Source organism: Heteronotia binoei, chromosome 1, assembly GCF_032191835.1.
Source record: "Heteronotia binoei isolate CCM8104 ecotype False Entrance Well chromosome 1, APGP_CSIRO_Hbin_v1, whole genome shotgun sequence".
NCBI classification, from domain to species: Eukaryota; Metazoa; Chordata; class Lepidosauria; order Squamata; family Gekkonidae; genus Heteronotia; species Heteronotia binoei.
This window is the reverse complement of record NC_083223.1, coordinates 253,323,296-253,343,353: the sequence shown is the minus strand read 5'-3', so window position 1 is coordinate 253,343,353 and position 20,058 is coordinate 253,323,296. Positions and strand designations below refer to the sequence as shown.

At 46.0% G+C, this 20,058-nt stretch overlaps 1 protein-coding gene across 3 annotated transcripts in view; it reads right to left on the bottom strand.

The window, feature by feature from the left end:
* PIAS3 (protein inhibitor of activated STAT 3) overlaps nucleotides 1-20,058 on the bottom strand; it is a 63,318-nt gene that overhangs the window by 12,836 nt on the left and 30,424 nt on the right. For all 3 annotated transcript variants that reach the window (XM_060253029.1, XM_060253046.1, XM_060253038.1), the window contains 9 exons: nucleotides 17,410-17,494; nucleotides 16,103-16,153; nucleotides 14,413-14,503; nucleotides 13,448-13,582; nucleotides 11,911-12,016; nucleotides 9,815-9,888; nucleotides 7,098-7,258; nucleotides 4,471-4,607; nucleotides 192-363 (listed from right to left, as the gene is read on the bottom strand). In XM_060253029.1, coding sequence (XP_060109012.1) covers nucleotides 192-363; nucleotides 4,471-4,607; nucleotides 7,098-7,258; nucleotides 9,815-9,888; nucleotides 11,911-12,016; nucleotides 13,448-13,582; nucleotides 14,413-14,503; nucleotides 16,103-16,153; nucleotides 17,410-17,494 — 1,012 coding nt within the window. The remainder of the gene's footprint in view (nucleotides 1-191; nucleotides 364-4,470; nucleotides 4,608-7,097; nucleotides 7,259-9,814; nucleotides 9,889-11,910; nucleotides 12,017-13,447; nucleotides 13,583-14,412; nucleotides 14,504-16,102; nucleotides 16,154-17,409; nucleotides 17,495-20,058) is intronic.

Sequence of the window (20,058 nt, the reverse complement as noted above, 5' to 3'; positions counted from 1 at the left end):
AACTTAGGCTGCTTCCACAGACATTTTGCCCCTAAATTGCACAGCATCTTCACCTAATCATCCACTTCTTGTGTCTTCCCCTGTTCTGCTGCAGTCAAACCTTGTTTGGTATAACATTTTGGGGAAACTGAAGTCTAAGTGCCTCTGCGCTTAGTTGAAAACAGAAGGCCTGAGCCAAGTGGTTTCCCTACCCCTTGGGTCCCGCTGCAGATGGAATGGCTGCGGTGGTGACGGGGCACTGCTTTTTCACGGGCGGCTCCTCGTCGTCCGAAGAACTGTCTAGTGTCAGGTCAATGACCTCCACTTTCTTCTTGCTTTCAGCCAGCTGCTTCCCATCAGGGCCCACCATGTACAGGGAATTGGCTGCCGAGAGAAGGAAAGGAAGGAAGGATCAGGGCACGTTTCAGACAAGACAAGAAGGCACCCTTTTACAATGCCACATAAGGGTTCGAGGGCGCTAACCTTGAAAGCTAGCAACAGGAAGTCTGGCCAGCGGAAAAGCGCTCCCTTCACGTAAGGCATACGCGAGCGTGTGGAATTCAGAGCCACAGGATGTCTTTGAAAGAGGATTACACAAATTTATGGAGGAGAATTCCACTGATGGCTGTTAGCCATGAGAGTTAAAGGAGAACCTCCAAGTTCAGGAGCAGTCCACTGTTCAATACCAGTCACTGGAGTGGTAAACAGAACAGGGCTGTTGGCTTTCACACTCCATGACTGGGGGCTTCCCAGAGTGTTTGTGCGTGCGTGGGGGGGAGACAGCGTGAGGCAGTGTTGGGAAACATACACTGGATTCCCAGCCTGATCTAGCAAGACAATTACTGAATCCTTATTAACCATGCCAGCTAAATGGAACTTGCATCTGTGCCCTCATTGTTGGAAACAAGCTGCACAACCAAATGGACTCTGACTGATCCAGCAGGTATCTTCCCAGGTTCTTTGCCTTCCCCCAATAGCCAGAAGTTACCTTGGCAGCATTAGGCACCTTGCAATGTCTAGTTTACAAAATGTATCGCCTTTCTGCCCTTAACAACCGTGCAACAACTTAAGAATTAAAAATACACCCACATCCTATTCCTGTTTAATACATATGCATCTCATAGAATCATAGAGTTGGAAGGGACCTCCAGGATCATCTAGTCCAACCCCCCGCACAATGCAGGAAACTCACAAGTACCTCCCCCTAAATTCACAGGATCTTCATTGCTGTCAGATGGCCATCTAGCTTCTGTTTAAAAACCTCCAAGGAAGGAGAGCCCACCACCTCCTGAGGAAGCCTGTTCCACTGAGGAACCGCTCTAACGGTCAGGAAGTTTTTCCTAATGTTGAGCTGGAAACACTCTTCTTTCCCTCCCAGGAGCTCAGGGAATCATACATGGTTTTACCTTCCCCACCTGATCCTCACAACAACCCTGGGAGGTAGGATAGCTGTTAGAAAATGGCTAGCCCAAGGTCACCCAGTGAGCTTCAGGACGAAGTGGGATTCGTAGCTGACTTCTGAAGATCCTAGCCCCACAGTCTAACCACTACACCATATGAGCTCTCCCTAAATGAACCACTTATACCAGGCAATGCATGTTTGCACTGATCAGTCCCGCAGAGAAATGCCAAACACATGTGGCAAATACCTGTTCCACTTCGAAGACCAAAGGAACCGTTATTAGCATAAATCAACAAACTATAGTCCCAACTGTAAATATCCAAGAATGTGACAGATGCAAAAATTATTAACGACATTAACACTCAAAGTCCATGTCATTAATAATTTCTGCATCTTTCATTTTGAACTTTCTTGGATATGTACAATTGCTAACACATTTTTAAGAGCATGGTTCTTTTGTTGATTTATGCTAATAACAGTTCCTTTGGTCTTTGAAGTGGTTTATACATTCCATTATTCCCTCTTCTGCAGTTAACATTACATAACCACCTGGAACATGGTAAGTATAGAATTTTGATCAGGTCTCAGGCAGCAGGTAATGGGAACAGAGGTTTATTTGCCTGAAATTCTGGAGAGCGGTTATTCAGAGGAGACTTCAGTGAGCAAAAGTCAGACTCAGCACAAGGCAGCTTCATATGTAATCAAGAGCCCCCCAAAACTGGGTGTGCACATGCACGGAAGGAACACTGGATTTCAAGTTGGCATGAAAGAAAATTTACCATTTTGATATCCCTATCAGACGTTATCAAAAATTGTTCATAATTATTCGAGGTGATAACCATTTTGCCCATGGAGACACCATGAAGGAAATGGGTTTTTGAGTAAGCAGACAAAACAGAACAAAAACATCTCTGTATAATACAGACATCAAAAAAGGTAGGCTTACGGTCCTTCTAGCTGCCCAGGCTCAGAAAGAATTCCCTGCCCTCAGCCCCAATCTCCTGCCCTTGAGAAACTGGAGAAAACTTGGGAGAAAAAATGACCCCCTTAGTTGCCTTTACCATAGATTAGGGAAAATTTCTAGAGCATCTCCCAGAAATGATGTCACATCCTCCCCAGACACTGCCCCATCAATTCCACAGCATCTCCCTAGGCACTGGGAGGAGGACTCCATTTAGGAGGACTCACAAGGGGTTTTAGGACAAACTGAAAAATCCCTATCAAAAAGGTAAAATCTAATCCCTTCATTCTCAACAAAAACACCACTTGAGTGTACTGAGCACACTATAGGCCTCTGCCCCAAACCAGCCTTTTGATATTCAAAAAGCTCAGGGCTTTTTTTTTGTAGCAGGAACTCCTTTGCATATTAGGCCGCACACCCCTGATGTAGCCAATCCTCCAGGAGCTTACAGGGCTCTTCTTACAGGGCCAACTGTAAGCTCCAGGAGGATTGGCTACATCAGGGGTGTGCGGCGTAATATGCAAAGGAGTTCCTGCTACAAAAAAAACCCTGAAAAAGCTATTTTCCCATCTTCGCCCTTAAAGACCTGCCCCCACTCAGTAATGCCCCATCCTGGTCTCGCCTTATTTACATCTCCTGGAATCCTGGAGGGGTTTAGATAAAAATATAGAGCACAGGTCCATCAATGGCTATTAGCCACAGTGTGTGTGTATATATAAAATTTTTTGCCACTGTGTGACACAGAGTGTTGGACTGGATGGGCCGTTGGCCTGATCCAACATGGCTTCTCTTATGTTCTTAATCCCACCCACCCTCACCACCGCTTGTGACTGATCTTACTTTTCACACTGAGTTCTCCCATGGTTTGTAAGCCAAAACAACATCCATTTCTCTCTGACCTTCCTCACATCCTCATCTTGCATTCACTGCTTTTCCATGTTTTCCTCACTGGTCCTTCATGCTTTCTCAGACCACAACCTGACTTGAGAAAGCCTGCAGATGTGACAAGGAAACCCACAGAAAGATAACAAATGGGAAAATGAGGATGCAAGGAAGCCCTGAGAAGAAATGTTGCAGGCTGCCATCTAAACCATGGGGAAACCTCTTTGGGAAAAAACGTTCATATACATTGGAAATTCTTTAGGGAAGGACGGCACCTCTGCCACGGCTCTTTTCCAGAGCCAAGCGCTCTGCTGGTGACAATGTTGTGATGTTCTACTTCAAAGAGGTGACGGGCTATCGGGGCCACAGAGGAACTAGTACAAGCACAACAGAAAACCTCTCTCCACGCAAAAATTCAAAAGCAACTAGACCAGTATGCATCAACACTCTACATTCAGTATAAATTCAAAATGCAATACAAATAATGTGTCCATACAAATAATGAGAAATCATATAAAAACATCATCATCCACGACAAACCACTTTCATTCCTACAGACTCTTTATGGTGAACGTCCACAATTAGGGTTTGTAGAATCTTTCGGGCTCAAGTGCCGTGTTCTACTGGAGAAAGTTTTCCTTCCAGACGTTTCGTTCTCAGCTGCGGAGAATATCCTCAGTGGCGTTGCAGCCGGAGCAGGCGCTCTGACCTTTTTGGCTGCTGTGAATTGAGTGGGGCATTGAGCTGTGCATTGAGTCCCACTCAATGCACAGCAGCCAAGAAGGTCAGAGCGCCTGCTCCGGCTGCAACGCCACTGAGGATGTTCTCTGCAGCTGAGAACGAAACATCTGGAAGGAAAACTTTCTCCAGTAGAACACAGCACTTGAGCCCGAAAGATTCTACAAACCCTAATGATGTTACCAGCCGTGAAAACCTGAAATCTTTGATAACGTCCACAATAATCGATGGTCTTAGCTGAAGACCGATGCTCATAAAACTCAGAGTGGCTTACAAAAAGAGTCAGTAGGAATGAAAGTGGCTTGTCGTGGATGATGATGTTTTTGTATGATTTCTCATGGGCACATTATTTATATTGAATTTTGAATTTATACTGAATAGAGAGTGTTGATACATATCGGTCTAGTTGCTTTTGAATTTTTGCGCGGAGAGAGGTTTTCTGTTGTGCCGATTCAAAGAGGAGCAGCTGCCCATCGCTCACAGGAAACGCAGCCCTGGTTTCTCTTACCTTCCACCCCATTGTAAGCCGATGGCTGGCAAACCTCCTGGTTTTCTTTCTTGGGCTTCATGGGGCACCAGGAGCCGTCTTCCATGAACTGGATCTCATCGCAGTCTGTGACCGAATTGAGGATTTCCATGAACAAACTGGACGAAACAAGACAAAAACAAAAATCACTTGAAACTGAGAAAGCTGCCTAATCCTTTTCAAAAGGTGCTTGGGGAATTTGGCGGGGAAGGAGGAAAGGGGCAGATTATGGCAGAAGTCTGTTTGGAACATTTCTGCATTCCTGGAGCCATTCCCCCCATTCTAATTTGCCTGCCAAGAAACCCTCACCTATCCGTTGCAGCAAACTCGTGAGGTATGTCTGAGTCACAAAAACCACTAGACTGGCTTTCTGAGCCTTAGCATCTACTTTGCTCATCATCAGAGTGGCTTGAGAAAGGGAGGCTTTTCTGCCCTTTATGCTCATACAAAGAGAAGGAACAAAGAGTCTGATCTGAAGGACTGGAGAACAGAGGAGCAGTCACTCAGGTAGTTCAATGGCCTTTGAAACTTCCTGCTGGTACAGCACATCCTTGGCATGAAGGTTGATGGGGGGGTGAGGGAAGAAAAAAGAAAACCTGGCTTCACTCTTGAGGAGAGGCCTGAAATGAAAAGGCCTGTTTTCAGGCTGAGGACAGAAAATGACACTCCAAGGGACCTCCTCCTCCTCTGAAGGGGGCATCGATCATTGGCTCTGCAAGTGAGAATGAATTAACCTAGAGGTCCCCCAACATTGTTGAATCTGCAGGCCCACTTTGGAATGGTGAGGATCAGGACACAAAATGGCTGCCTTTTGGTATGGAAGCCAACCGTAAAATGCTGGGAGGTCCCAAGCCAAGTGCCCTCCTATGATGAAGGCAGCAGTTTCCAAATGAGAGCTCCCAGCAGACCCAATGGCTTTCTAGGTTCTTCTGAAGGACCTCCTGTTCCAGTTCAACAGAAGGAAACCTTCGCTACGGGAAACAAATATCTGGGGGAGAAGCAAGTGGATGCCAGGAAACCCATGGGCAGGCACCGTGGTGTACAGAAGCATCACTTTGGAGAAATCACTGTTGCTGCCTGCTATCCTCCTCAAGGAAGAAGAAGAAGAAGAAGAAGAAGAAGAAGAAGAAGAAGAAGAAGAAGAAGAAGAAGAAGAAGAAGAAGAAGAAGAAGAAGAAGAAGAAGAAGAAGAAGAAGAAGAAGAAGAAGAAGAAGAAGAAGAAGAAGAAGAAGAAGAAGAAGAAGAAGAAGAAGAAGAAGAAGAAGAAGAAGAAGAAGAAGAAGAAGAAGAAGAAGAAGAAGAAGAAGAAGAAGAAGAAGAAGAAGAAGAAGAAGATGATGATGATATTGGATTTCTATCCCGCCCTCCACTCCGAAGAGTCTCAGAGCGGCTCACAATCTCCTTTACCTTCCTCCCCCACAACAGACACCCTGTGAGGTGGGTGGGGCTGGAGAGGGCTCTCACAGCAGCTGCCCTTTCAAGGACAACCTCTGCCAGAGCTATGGCTGATCCAAGGCCATGCCAGCAGGTGCAAGTGGAGGAGTGGGGAATCAAACCCGGTTCTCCCAGATAAGAGTCCGCACACTTAACCATTACACCAAACTGGCTCTCTGAGAACTGAGGAAGTCCCAGTTTCAGTCCCCTTCAAAAGGAACTCAGGAAAACAGACATTTATTTGCCTGAGACTGTGCAAAGTTGCTACCAGTCAGAGCAGACAAAAATGAGTCAGAAAAGGGACAGTCTAACTCAGCATTTCATATGTTTGGTTGTGGTAGGGGAAACTGTCTTCCAAGGAGCTTTCTTTCCCATTACTGGGAGCCCCAAGCTGAAACCATTAAGGCACATGAATGCATATATCGATGCAAATATTCACCTCGCTGGCCTGTAAAAATGCTGTTCTCCCAGCTATTACCTGACGGCTGCACATGGTCTGGAATCTCATGCAAGAGCAGAATACAGAAGTTCAGCTTTATAGAAAACTTTTTTTAAAAAAGGCTCTAGGCCCACAAATCAAGTTGGCACTTGTGATTAAATAAATTATAGGAAGTATGTATATGAATACATGAAGTTGTCATAGACTGAATCCAGATCACTGGCAGAAGTCTTTTCCATCACCTGTTTTCTGGTCCTTTTAGCGGAAGATGCTGGGGAACTGGATTGGGGAACTGGATTTGGGACCTTCTGCATGCAAAGCAGATGCTCTACTGCTGAGCCACAGCCCCGCCCCACTATGGACAAATATTAGCTTTCTGTGCCTAATTCCTTCTGCTTTCAATAGTCACAGTGCTGGGCAATGAAGCTCCATTCCCAAGGCAGTCTTGTCCAGTGTCCCATGTACGGGACCACCCCCACTGCAGGTATGTATGGGCAGCTTGTACAGCTAAAGTTGCAAACTGTTCCAAGACCAGTGCTGTGCAAACCCAGGTCTTGTTGTAAGTGAGAGCACAGAGATGGCAAACAGCCATTGCATTCATTCAATTTGCATAATGTAGATAGGCCAGTGCCACTTTATGGCATGGAGTAAGCACAGACACAGCGCTAAAGCCTACAACCTCCTAAGGCAAAGAGTACGGTGGGACTGCAGAGGCTTGGCCTACACCAGGGTTACCCGTCAATGATCAGGGCCTCGTAGGGGGCCTTCTTGTCACAAACAGGGCAGGTCCACGTTGGCTTCTTCTCGTTCATCTGAAGGTAAAGGGCTGCATCGAAGCACTGGAGGTGGGTGCAGGTGTATGCTCGACAAGGGACAGTCAGCTTCATCTTGCCCAGCTGGAAGGAAGGAAAGAAAGAAAGAATGGATGAGTTGGCTGGAAATGGTTCAACCCCCCACCAGTGTTCCCTTTAAGCTGAGTTAGTCTGAGCTAGCTCACAGTTTTTCGGCCTCTGGCTCACACATTTTTGTCTTAGTGCAGGAAAAACGGCCCCAGAGCAAACTAATTTCTCACAACTTTAATGCCAGTAGCTCACAATCGTAATGCCAGTAGTTCATGAAGTAGAATTTTTGCTCACAAGACTTCACAGCTTAGAGGGAACATTGACGCCCACCCTTTTGCCTGATTTTGACAAGTTCCTGAATCAAAAACCATGTCGTTCCATCCAGGACAACTCACAAGGGGTTTTAGGACAAACAGAAAAATCCCTATCAAAAAGGTAAAATCTAATCCTTTCATGCTCAACCAAAACACCACTTGAGTGTAAAGACCTCTCCCCAACCCATGCCACAGTTCAAATCTTCCCTCCTTATACACTTGATAGGAATGGCACCTGGTTTTTCTGATGGCACTTGGGGTTTTTTGGCCCGGGTAGCATTCCGGCTTGGCCCAGGTCAGCATTCCGGCTTGGCCCAGGCAGCTTCCCCACTGGCTGGCAGGGTTTGGAGAGGCCAGCCATGCGTGCGCAGGCTGGCCTCCAGAGTTGCGAGTGTCCAGCAGGGTCCAGGGAGGCCAGCCAGGTGTGCACAGGGCTCTCCAGAGTTCCAGATGTCCGGAGGGGTCCGCGGAGGCCAGCCACGAGTGCACGAGGGCCTCCAGAGTTCCAGGTGTCCAGCGGGGTCCATGGGGGCCTCCAGAATTCTGGGTGTCCAGCAGGGTCTGCGGAGGCCAGCCGTGTGTGTGCTGGGGCCTCCAGAATTCTGAGTGTCTGGCAGGGTCCGCGGGGGCCTCCAGAGTTTCGGGTGTATGGCGGGGTTCTTGGAGACCAGCTGCATGTGTGTGAGGGCCTCTGGAGTTCCGGGTGTCTGGTGGGGTTCAGAGAGGCCAGTCACGCTTGCTGGGAGTCAGCAGTTTTACCAATGAGTTGTTCCCATCCCCTTTCTTTCCATTTATTTCTTTTTCATTATTTTCTCTTTCTGCCTTTTTCCCCTCCTTTCTTTCACTCCTTCCCTTCCTTTCTTCCTATTTCATCTTTCTTTCTTTCTGCTTTCATTCCCCCCCTCTCTCTATCAATCAGACAGTATTTTCTCTTTTTTTTCTCTCTGTCAGTCTTTCTTTCTCTTCCTTTCTTTCCAACTGTCTCCCCTCTCTCCTTTTCAATCATTCATTATTTCTTTCTTCCTGTCAGTCTTCCTTTTTCCTTTCTATTTGCTTTTATTCCCCCTCTCTCTGTCAATCAGACAGTATTTTCTCTCTGTCTCTCTCTCTCTCGTTCTTTCTCTCTCTCTGTTAGTCTTCCTTTCTTTCCAACTGTCTCCCCTCTCTCCCTTTCATTCATTCAGTATTTCTTTCTTCCTGTCAGTCTTTCTTTTTCCTTTCTACTTGCTTTTATTTCCCCCCTCTCTCTCTATCAATCAGAAAGTATTTTTTTCTCTTTCTTTCTTTCTTTCTTTCTTTCTTTCTTTCTTTCTTTCTCTTTCTTTCTCTCTCTCTCTGTTAGTCTTTCTTTCTTTCCGTCTCCCCTCTCTCCCTTTCATTCATTCATTATTTCTTTCTTTCTGTCAGTCTTTCTTTTTCCTTTCTATTTGCTTTTATTCCCCCCTCTCTCTCTGTCAATCAGACAGTATTTTCTCTCTCTCTCTATCAGTCTTTCTTTCTCTGTCAGTCTCTCTCTCTCTCTGTCAGTTTTCTTCCCTGTCTGCTTTATTTCTCTTTCTTTTTTCAAGCGTTACACCATATATATAGCCATTCCAGAAAAAAAAAATCAAATTCCAACACACTACTTGATCACAAGAGCCAGCATGGTGTAATGCTATATATTTCTGGACTTTTTCCAAAGCTAGAATATCTTTTTGAGGTGTGGTGACCATCTCAAAAAAGATATTATAGCACTTTTGGTGATGTCAGAGATGTGGCCTAGTATGCAAATGATGGTGATGTCAGAGGTGTGGCCTCACATACTAATGAGTTCCTGCTGGGCTTTTTCTACAAAAAACCCCCTGGTCTGCACCAAGAAGACCCTGCTGGGTCCTTACTCAGCAACGATGCCCCTATGCCTGTATTAATGATAATAATAGTGTGGCATCAAATCGCAATTGACTCACAGTGACCCTAGCTCCCTGTGGTTTTAAAGGTAAGAGATGAGCAAAGGTCGCCTGCCATTGCCTTCCTCTGTATAGCAACCCCAGGCTTCTTTCGTGGTTTCCCATCTGAGTACCACTGTTGGCCAATCCCACTTAAGTTTCCAATCCCTGACAAGATCCATATTCTGCACTCTTGCCACCTCCTCTCCTGCTCAGGCACAGCTAATGCAGTGGCTTGATTTTTCAAGGCATGCCTCAAATCCCCTCATGTGGATGGGCAGCACCGTCAGGGGACAGATGAAGTCCATTTTTATGCTGTGAACCTTCACCAATAAAAGACAAAAAGGAGCAACCCCAAGCTACAAACGTACCGGGCACATGAGAGAAACGCGTAAACTTGTTGTGGCAATCTCGCTGTCAGGATCAGCTGTCAGCTTTTCTTTGACTGTAAGGAGGAGAAAAAGAGCAGGTTGTTCAGGACTGGAAGTACAGAATTGCCCTTTGCCTAGACAGCTGGACTTGTTGGGTCATGACCACACCTAAGATGAGTCATGATAGAAACATCATTTACTTATTTAACTTATGCCACATCTTCCTCCCCGATGGGGGCACAGAACTGCTTGCTTCATTCTCTTCTTCTCCTTTTTATTCTCACAGCAACCCACTGAGGTAGGTGAGGCTGAGAGTGCATGACTTGCTCAAGATCACTCAGAAAACTTCCATGGCCCAAGGGAGATTTGGCCCAGGTCCTAGCCCAACATTCTAACCACTACACCACACTGCCAACATTTCTTTTTGTTATTGTTCCTGATTTGATTTATATCCTGCCCTCCTTGCCGAAGCAGGCTCAGGGCGACTCTCTTAAAGGCTTTCCCCAAGAGCCCACAGCGGGAAGATAGACAGAACAAAAAACTGACAATTAAACACTTCATATAACCTTTTCAAGTGTCCCACATATGTCGTCCTTGTGTAAATCCTGTGAATTTAGGGGCAGGTATTTGTGAGTTTCCTGCATTGTGCAGGGGGTTGCACTAGATGACCCTGGAGGTCCCTTCCAACTCCATGCCTGGAGGATGCGGCTGTCGCAAGCGTTTTCCCTAAATGCCTGGATTCTATGATTCTAGCAACCCTGTAATGCAGGTCTGTATTATTAACCCCAATTGCAAATGAGGGGAAGGGCTGAGAGAAATGCGTTTGCCTAAAGCTACTTCTGCCAGGTCTCACTGTACTTACTGTACAAGTGGAACGCATATTGTAGGCCAGAATTAACCATTGTTAACTTGTTTAGCTTGGCTGAACCATAAATCCAGTCTCCCACCTTATTATCTAATTTATGATGAGGGGCCTTGGTGAGCATGCACAAGGTCCCAAGTCCAAGACCCAGCATCTCCATTTAAATGCTGTCAGGAAAGAACCAAAAGCCTCTGCTAGAGAGCAGCAGTCTCCTTCAGCCTGGAGGATGCGGCTGTTGCAAGCATTCTCCCTAAATGCCTGGACAGAGGGAGCAAAAGGAAGAATAGAGTTTTGTTGCCACCCTATGCAAGGGAGGGAGGGGGAAAACAGGGCCGTTGCGGGGAACCTATCCCTTCCCTACCACACAAGCAACTCTGAGCTCCTCAAATTCAACCTTTGTCCAGACTGACACTCATCATCCCAGTATTCCATTCGCATCAGCTGAATGCAGAAGTCTGGAAGCAGCTAGCTGGGACGTTCCCTGAACAAGGAAGCAAGGAAAAACAAGGAGAGTGTACAGAGCAGCATGAGGCTATCAGCTGACTATCAAACACCACTGTCTTTAAATCTCAAAGGCGGAAGAGACAGAGGAGAGAGTGGCTCTTAGCACATGCTCAGCAGTTTACTCTCCTGTGCTGTTTCTTCACATGGGGTGGAGAGAGTTGACAGAGATAATTTTTTCTCCCTCTGCCAAAATTCTAGAACTCGAGGGCATCAAATGAAGCTGATGGCCAGTAGATTCTCGACAGACAGGAAAGACCTCTTTATACAGAAACATGAAAACTGCTGCTAGAGGATGCACTGATGGCCGCAGGAATGGACAGCTTTAAAAGAGGATTAGATAGATCTATCAGTGGCTGCTAGCCATGGTGACTGAAGGGAACCTCCACATTCCGAGGCACTAGTGCCAGGAGGAAACATCAGGGGAAGGAAGGCCTTGACTTCTATGCCCTGTTGTCGGCCATCCAGAGGAACTAGTTGGCCACTGTGTGAGACAGGATGCTGGACTAGGCGGATCACTGGCCAGATCCCACAGAGCTCTTCTTATGTTATCATACTCTCCAATTAGGGACCAAGCTGCCTTACCCATTCAGTTCTGGCAGAATGGAAAACAGAGATCTTACAACTTCATCCAACTGCAGGTGTTCCCATTGATCCTTTCCCATCTCTCCCTCTCCCCCCAAACATATCAGCCAAGTTTACAGCGCTAACATTCAAGCAACTTAGAACTCACTCAGAGCCCGTGAGTGGTCCGGGTTTCGGATCCCCTTAGCCCTCAGCTTCTGCAGCAATGTCACAGACGTCAATTGTTTCACCAAGTAAACAGACAAGGAATAATTCTAGGGAGAAGAAAGCTAATATTACAGTTGTGTAGAAGAAAAGACTCTACAGGTTCCCACCTGTCAGAAACAATTCTCTCCTTCCAACTATTGACTAAGTTGCTGTGATGTCATGGAATGTTCAAAGATATAGAACTGCTAACACCTAAATAAATAAATTGCAGAACACTGCCAGTATAACTATTGTGAGGGAGCAGAAAGTCAGGTTGGTGGATGAGGAAGACCTCATGTAGAGCCAAGGAAAGGCTGAGGGAAAGGAAGCAGGCAGAGAAAGGGAAAAAAGGGTTTGTAATGACAGCATGAAAGAGATTTCAAGTACAGACAGGCTGCTGAAATGGATGAGCCACCACCAACGCAATTGTTTATAGTCTTAAAGCATTTGTGTACATTATCGTGAAAAGATATAACAGGGCGTCAGCTTTCAGCAACAGGAATGGAGAATTCTGGATTTGAATATCAAAGATTCATATTTAGATCACTATAAAATTCAGGGCTTTTCTATATGTTTTCTTCACCATTGGTTCTGGCCCCCATACTGCTTCACAGTTTATCCCCCAATTTCTTCATACATTTTTGTTTCTTCTTTGTCTTTTTCATGTTTTTTTTTCCTCTGGTTCTTTTGAAACTTACCTGAATCATTTTCTGGAAACCAGTTTGGAGTCAGCTTTTTCCTTGTATGTAATGTTTCTGTCAGTTTTCCTTGTCCCACTCACTCCCACCTTTTCAATGACTGGACTGTCATCATTGTCAAACCACTCCCCACCCCCTCACCACTGCCATGAGATGAGAGACTTCACTGTATTTTGTTAAAATGGCAATAAAATATCAATATAGTGTTGTAACGATAGTTTAAAGCAGATTTTCTGAATTCCCAGCTTTCCCTGAATTACTCTAACCCCTTCCCTCACAGAGATATGTCTTTTTTATATATATCACTGTGAGGGAAAGAGATAGAGACTTACCTTTTTTAAAAAATTAAAACCGGGCTTAAACTATCATTACAACAAAATATCAATATATCAATATTCTGGGGCAGTTTTGTAGAAAAATAAAAGAGGGGGGGCGCTGTGATACCACCAACAATAACACTGAGGATGACAGCACCCTCCCTTGAAAATCCTGATTATTTAAGGCACATATGGAAGAAAATAAACTGACTCCTCAACTGTGAAAATGTACAGGGAGGGGGAGACATGCTGAAGAACCAAGTTCAAACCAATTCCAATGCTGTAGATCTACTGCTAAGAAAATCAATAGCTGAGCATATGGAAAAGGTCTCAGTGGGTGTTCACTGAGCACATATACACCATATGCATATACACTTACACCATCCTTCTTAAGACAGGAAAAAAAGACAAGCTAATCTTGCTCAAACAGCAAGAGAGAAAAATGATTACAACCACAATGCTTGCCACACCCTGCTGCTCTTACCCGGCCAAACTCAGAGGACCAGTTCACTACAATGCTATTGGGCACTGTTGCAGAAAGCCGCACCAGAGGGGTGATGTTGATGGGTCGGCTCGGTCGCTTGGGCTCTGCACCATTTTTTGTGGGAGGAAGATAACCCTGTGAAGGCAGAAGAGAACATCAATCATATCCGCTAAAGAGTATATCATGAAAACTGAAGAGTGCAGGAGCTCTGTCCTTTCATAATTTGACTACTGCGGTGAGCTTCACATGGGGCTGGCCTTTGAAAATGAGCTTCAATGAGTGCAATAAATCACCATTCAAAACTGAACAAAACCCCAAATGACTCCCCCCCCCCTCCCAAAAGATACCCACAAATTTGATCCCATTAAAAGCCCTGGCACAAAAAATGGCCTCCTAAAAGTTTCTGAAGACAGTATTGTTGCTTTAAAACTGCATTACCAGCTTTGGATGGAAATAGTTTTGAAAGAACAGACAAGCAAATATTTGAAATAAATAATTATGTTAAGGGTTTTAAAAATATATTTATGAACATATATATATGAAGCTGCCTTCTACTGAATCAGACCCTCAGTCCATCCAAGTCAGTACTGTCTACTCAGACTGGCAACTGCTCTTCAGGGTCTCAAGCTGAGGTTTTTCACACCTATTTGCCTGGACCCTTTTTAGTTGAAGATGCCGGGGATTGAACCTGGGACTTTCTGCTTACCAAGCAGATGCTCTACCACTGAGCCACCATCCCTCCTGATGGTTATTTTAAATGCCCCTTTCCCTGTTATTTATTTATAGCCTGCCCTTGGTCTGAACACCTCCTGGAAAAAGCAAATAAAAACCAAAAACTTACTGAGCATACTCAGAACTGAGAAAGACTTCAATCGTGGAACATGGACTGTCCCACAACAGACTACTGAAAGATAAAAAAAGAAGGCCATTCAAGAGACTGGTGGGAGGGAGAGTTATATACTCACTGGAAGGGGGCAAAGTTTTCCATTGACCTTCACAAATAAATTAGGAGGGAAGTAGTCCTCTTGTGGGCAGCTAGTCTCACACAAACAAAACCTGGGAAGGCACAAGGGAAAGACCAGCAGAAAAGTGAAAAAAGAAAAGAAAAGGCACACAAAACTGTACCCAAACCTTTCCTGCAGAGGAGAGTGCATCAATCCTGATGTTCTATTAGAAGAAGACGACGACTGCAGATTAATACCCCGCCCTTCTCTCTGAACCAGAGACTCAGAGCAGCTTACAATCTCCTCTATCTTCTCCCCCCACAACAGACACCCTGTGAGGTGGGTGGGGCTGAGAGGGCTCTCACAGCAGCTGCCCTTTCAAGGACAACTCCTGCGATAGCTGTGGCTAACCCAAGGCCATTCCAGCAGCTGTAAATGGAGGAGTGGGGAATCAAACCTGGTTTTCCCAGATAAGAGTCCACACACTAAACCACTACACCAAACTATAGTGTGCAAATGCATAAAGTTGCCATATACTGAACCAGATGATTCATTGGTCCATCAAAGTCAACACTGTCTGCTCAGAATGGTAGCGGCTCCTCAAGATGACTTTCACATCACCTACTGCCCTGATCTTTTTATAACAGGAGATGCTGGGGATTGAACCTGTGACCTTCTGCGTGCCAAGCAAATGCTCCACCACTAATGTATATGTCATGTAAAGTTATGTGCTGTTAAACAGCTTCTGATTATGATGATCCTATGAATTAACGACCTCTAAATTGTGCTGTTATTGTGAGCCCTGCCAATGTCTTGCAAAAGGAAGTCAAGGACTTCAGTCACTGAGAATCTCTCTCGTGTTGCGCCTTCCTCTTTTCCAACTCCCTTCAGCTTTTCCTAACACTGTCTTTTCCAGTGAGTTTTGCCTTCTCAGGATGTGACCAGAGTACAATTTTATTTACTTATCTAAAACATTTTATGCCACCACCAGTCAAGATCCCCAAGTAGGCTCAGCTTAGCCATTTTTCACTTCTAAGGAGAATTCAGGCTTGTTGTTAAGGAATACGTAAATGAAAAGGTATGCAAAGAATGCATTCTAAGGAAAAACTTCCAATACCCTTTGAAAATTATTGCAGACATTCAGCGGTAGATGTCAAGTTTGCAGTCCTTCGGCTGAAGACATTCAAAGGAAAAAAACCAGCAAAAACTGCAGAATTGGAATTAATTGGCAGATCGGAGACACCAGAGACCTGAGATGCTAAAAAAGTTACTGTCCCTCTTTACAGGGTTATTTGCATTATTCTTCCTGCTTTGCTAATACATCAATGATGGGACATCCGCCATAAAAACACTGAGTGGCTCCTTTATTGTTTTATTGCGGGTTTTTGTTTTTGTTTGTGCCCTACACTTTATGTCCTGAGAAAACAGACTCTTCTGACCTCTCTTTAGAATGGTGCTTCTTACCCTCTGCATCTTTAGATACAAATCTGTCTGCCAACTGCAATATAATACATTGCAATCCTGCTGAAGTGAGCTCTGGCTCGTGAAGGCTTCTGCCATAATAAATTAATTGGGTAATTAATTTATAATACACAATAATTTATAACCATTTAATTTGTATACACAATAAACAAAGCAGAAATTATCCCCTCCTCTCCAATGCATGATTTAAAAAAAAAAGAAAGAAAAAGACTGAAAAGGCTCTGCTTACCTTAACTGAACCTGTATGGTGTAATCACATTTGGTACCAGGTAAGATCTCTCTATCAGAAGGGAAAAAAGAAGATGTTTTAACATGGACTGGTCCAGCCAAACTACCTGAAAATCTTGTTCTGGATCTGAAGGGTCTACAGCAGGGGTCCTCAACCTACGGCCCGTGGGCCAGATGCGGCCCGCTGAGGATGTTTATGCGGCCCGCCGGGTTATGGCAAAATCAGACCGGAAGTGACGTTCGACCTAAACTTGCGTTAGCAACGCACACTTCCGGCACTGGGCTGAGGCGGCGGAGACAGAGTGTGAGGTGATACTGAGGTGAGGTGAGTTCCCAGGCCAGGGTGTGTGGTGTGGGGAAGGGAGAGAGATGGAGAAGACGGAGAACTGACGGCCCGCGGCCTTGTACAGTAACGGCAGTCCGGTCCTCCAACAGTCTGAGGGACAGTGAACTGGCCCCCTATTTAAAAAGTTTGAGGACCCCTGGTCTACAGTATTGTGTAATAAAAGGAAACTCAATCCGAAAACCATTTATGCTTGGGTAAGCTGGCAAGCTGATGGGATGGGGGAGATCAAGCTTGCATGAGACCTACGCTTTAATCCCATCCCCCCAGAAGGGCACTTCCAGGGCCTTTTTCTGCAGCAGGAACTCCTTTGCATATTAGGCCACACACCCCTGATGTAGCCAGTCTCTAAAAAGCTTACAGGGCTCTCATTCCAGAATCTACTGTAAGATCTTGGAGGATTGGCTACATTAGGCATGTGTGGCCTACTAGGCAAAGGAGTTCCTGCTACAAAAAAAAGCCCTGGGCGCTTCCACTCATGGAAGGAGGAGGAGGAAGGCAATTTTCTCCAATTCCCCACTCTTGCTGCCACCCCCACCTTCAATCCCTATCATGCTCCTGGAGGAGAGTGGGGAGTCCACTGACCCACAGAGACGCTTTCAGGAGGCATAGGTGACTGCAGCAGAGAGTGAGAAAAACCCCACTGCTGTAACGTTCTACTTGCATTGCACAGCGTCCAAAGCCTAGGCACGAACATCTGTATGTAGCTAGCAGAAAGAAGCTCAACACAGAGCAGGCAGAAGTCAGAGACTGCGAAGCAAAGGAATAAAAAAACCCTACCCCTTCCATCTGCCACACCACCCTATCTGAGAAAACCCTACCTAAAGTTTTGGTGTGTAGGGACAGCTGCCTAGCCTGGTGTCACTCGCCTTTCCCATGCTCTTTTCATCTCATCATTGCAAAGTAGTTTTGAGGGTTGTTTCTTTTTTAAACAAACTCTTAAATTAAAGCAATATTCTGTTTACCGAGAGGTGAGGATCTGCTGCACCTGCTGCGGTGTCAGGACAAAAGAGTACTGGCCCTCCTCAAATCTCTGGCTGTTCACGGAAGCTGCAAAAGAGAAGGTTAAAAAAAAAGACTGTCAGACCTTGCTGGGTGCCTTCAGGGCCAAGTCAGGCGTTCTGCTGAACACCCTAGAACAGGGGTCCTCAACCTCTGGGCCGTGGACCGCTGCTGGTCCATGGCCTGTTAGCAACCAGGCCATGAGTTGTATAATTATTTCATTATATATTACAATGTAATAATAATAAGACGACGACATTGGATTTATATCCTACCCTCAACTCCGAATCTCAGAGTGGCTCACAATTTCCTTTATCTTCCTCCCCCACAAGAGACTGTGAGGTAGGTGGAGCTAAGAGAGCTCTCACAGCAGCTGCCCTTTCAAGGACAGCTCTGCAAGAGCTATGGCTGACCCAAGATCATTCCAGCAGCCGCAAATGGAGGAGTGGGGAATCAAATCCAGTTCTCCCAGATAAGAGTCTGCACACTTCACCACCACACCAAAATAAATTGCCCCTCCCTCCCCTTCGGTCTGTGGAAAAATTGTCTTCCACAAAACCGGTCCCTTGTGCCAAAAAGGTTGGGGACCACTGCCCTAGAACCCTCTGTATCTACACAGAACATTGTGAGAGCCAGTGTGCTGTAGTGGCTAGAACAGCAGCCCCCACCATGAGGCGCATGGGCACTACGGCCCTTTCTGGTATCTTCCAACTGTCTTTAGAAAGCGGTCAGGTGGGGCTTTTGCTCAGCAGCAAGGCCTCTGATTGGCCACTAGAGATTTTGATCAACCATGCAGATTTTTAAGACCGCTGCTTTGGCGGCAGATGCCACCACAGCACAAGCATCTTCACTGTGTGTGACTGCAGGTAAGCCGCAGCAGCCTTTTTGTGGCTGGCTCTGCCTCCTACAGCAGCCATTTTGTGGATGGGCTGCCCACCTACTGTGTCAGAACTGCAAAAGTACCTGCAGACTCACAAAGGTTCAGGGACCCCTGAGCTAGAGCGTCAGACAAGGTTCTGGGAGACATGGATTCAACTCTTCATTCCGCCATGGATGCCTGCTGGGTGACTCTGGGCCAGCTGCTCTCTTTCAGCCTCACCAGGGCATTTTTTGTAGCAGGAACTCCTTTGCATATTAGGCCACACACCCCTGATGTAGCATATCCCTCCAAGAGCTTACAGGGCTCTTAGTACAGGGCCTACTGTAAGCTCCAGGAGGATTGGCTACATCAAGGAGGTGCAGCCTAATATGCAAATGAGCTCCTGCTACAAAAAAAAGCCTGAGCCTCACCTCTCACAGGGTCGTTGTGTGGATAAAAATGGAGGAGGAAAGAATTATGTGCACCGCACCAAATTCTTTAGAGGAACGTCAGGATAAAAATGTGCTAAATGAATAAACTATCAAATAAACATGCTCAGCAGCAGCTCTCTGAATTCTCAAGCAAAGAATGATCTTTCAAATCATCTCCATTTAATTCAACAGAAATTCCATGGGGAAATCATCTACACGCCAGAGAAGAGCTTCGCTTTCTGAAAGTCTGTGTTTTCAAGCTGTTGTTTAAAGAACAGAAAAGAAAACTAGCAAGTACAAACAGTGGATTTTGTGCCCTTGTATAAATGATGTAACTGCAAAATAATTCCTTATTTTGCAAAAAAACCCAAAAAAGTTCTGGTTTTATTAGTTAATGGGGCCCACTTTCCTTTGCAAATTTTGCTCAGTCCCGCCTCTCTGCTTTCTAACATTCCGGCACGTAAAAAGTGCTTTCATGTCTATCAGAGCAGCCAGAAAGCCCTGAAGCAAGCTTTTTGAAGAATGTCTCAGGACGCTGAATTCTGTATTCAACGTGCTTTGTGCAACTGCAGAATCCAGACTGTTCCTGACTATACACAGGGTGCAACACGCAGCAGGTCTCTCCATGTGCAGGAGTTCTTGGGATCTCTGTAAATGGCAAAATCTGTGAATACTGGCAGGGGGGGCATCTTCTGCCTCCAGGGGTGGAATGGGGAGGCTAAAATGGCCCAGAAAATGCCCCATTCCCTCTCCTGGAAGAAGAGTTGGCCCGGGTCAGCTGGGTGAGCCAGACAGCTTGGCTGCAGCATTACTGAGTGGAACTTGTGAAATGGCAGCCTGCTCGTTTGCTTATCCTGGGGAAGCTTTACGGCAGTGCTGTAGTGGATGTTGCAGCGTGAGCTGTCTGGCCTAGCAGGCATGCATGCTTTCTTCAGGCACTGACTCTGTGCTGATGAGTCAGAGATTGTGAGGGGGCCAGGCTAGTGTGTTCATGACCGCTGTCCTTCCAAAATGCAGAGGGGTCATGGTCAAGGCCATATCAACATCTACTGAGGTGGGCCAGCTGCCAGGACTTCTAGGAGGACCTATAGCTGCTGACCCCCCCCCCCCCTTCCCACTCACTTCCCAGGGCTCTACCATCCATGCTCCCAGTGGCCACCACGGAAAGGGTTGCAGGAAGTACAGATGGCTGTGAGCGTAGATGGTGGGAGGCTTCGCAAGCGGGCGGGAGGCACGAGGACAGGTGCACAGGAATGAGGGTATGAGCAGGACCTGTGAGCAGAGATTGGAGGAGGCCCTAGGATCTCTGCCCAGGGCCTCCC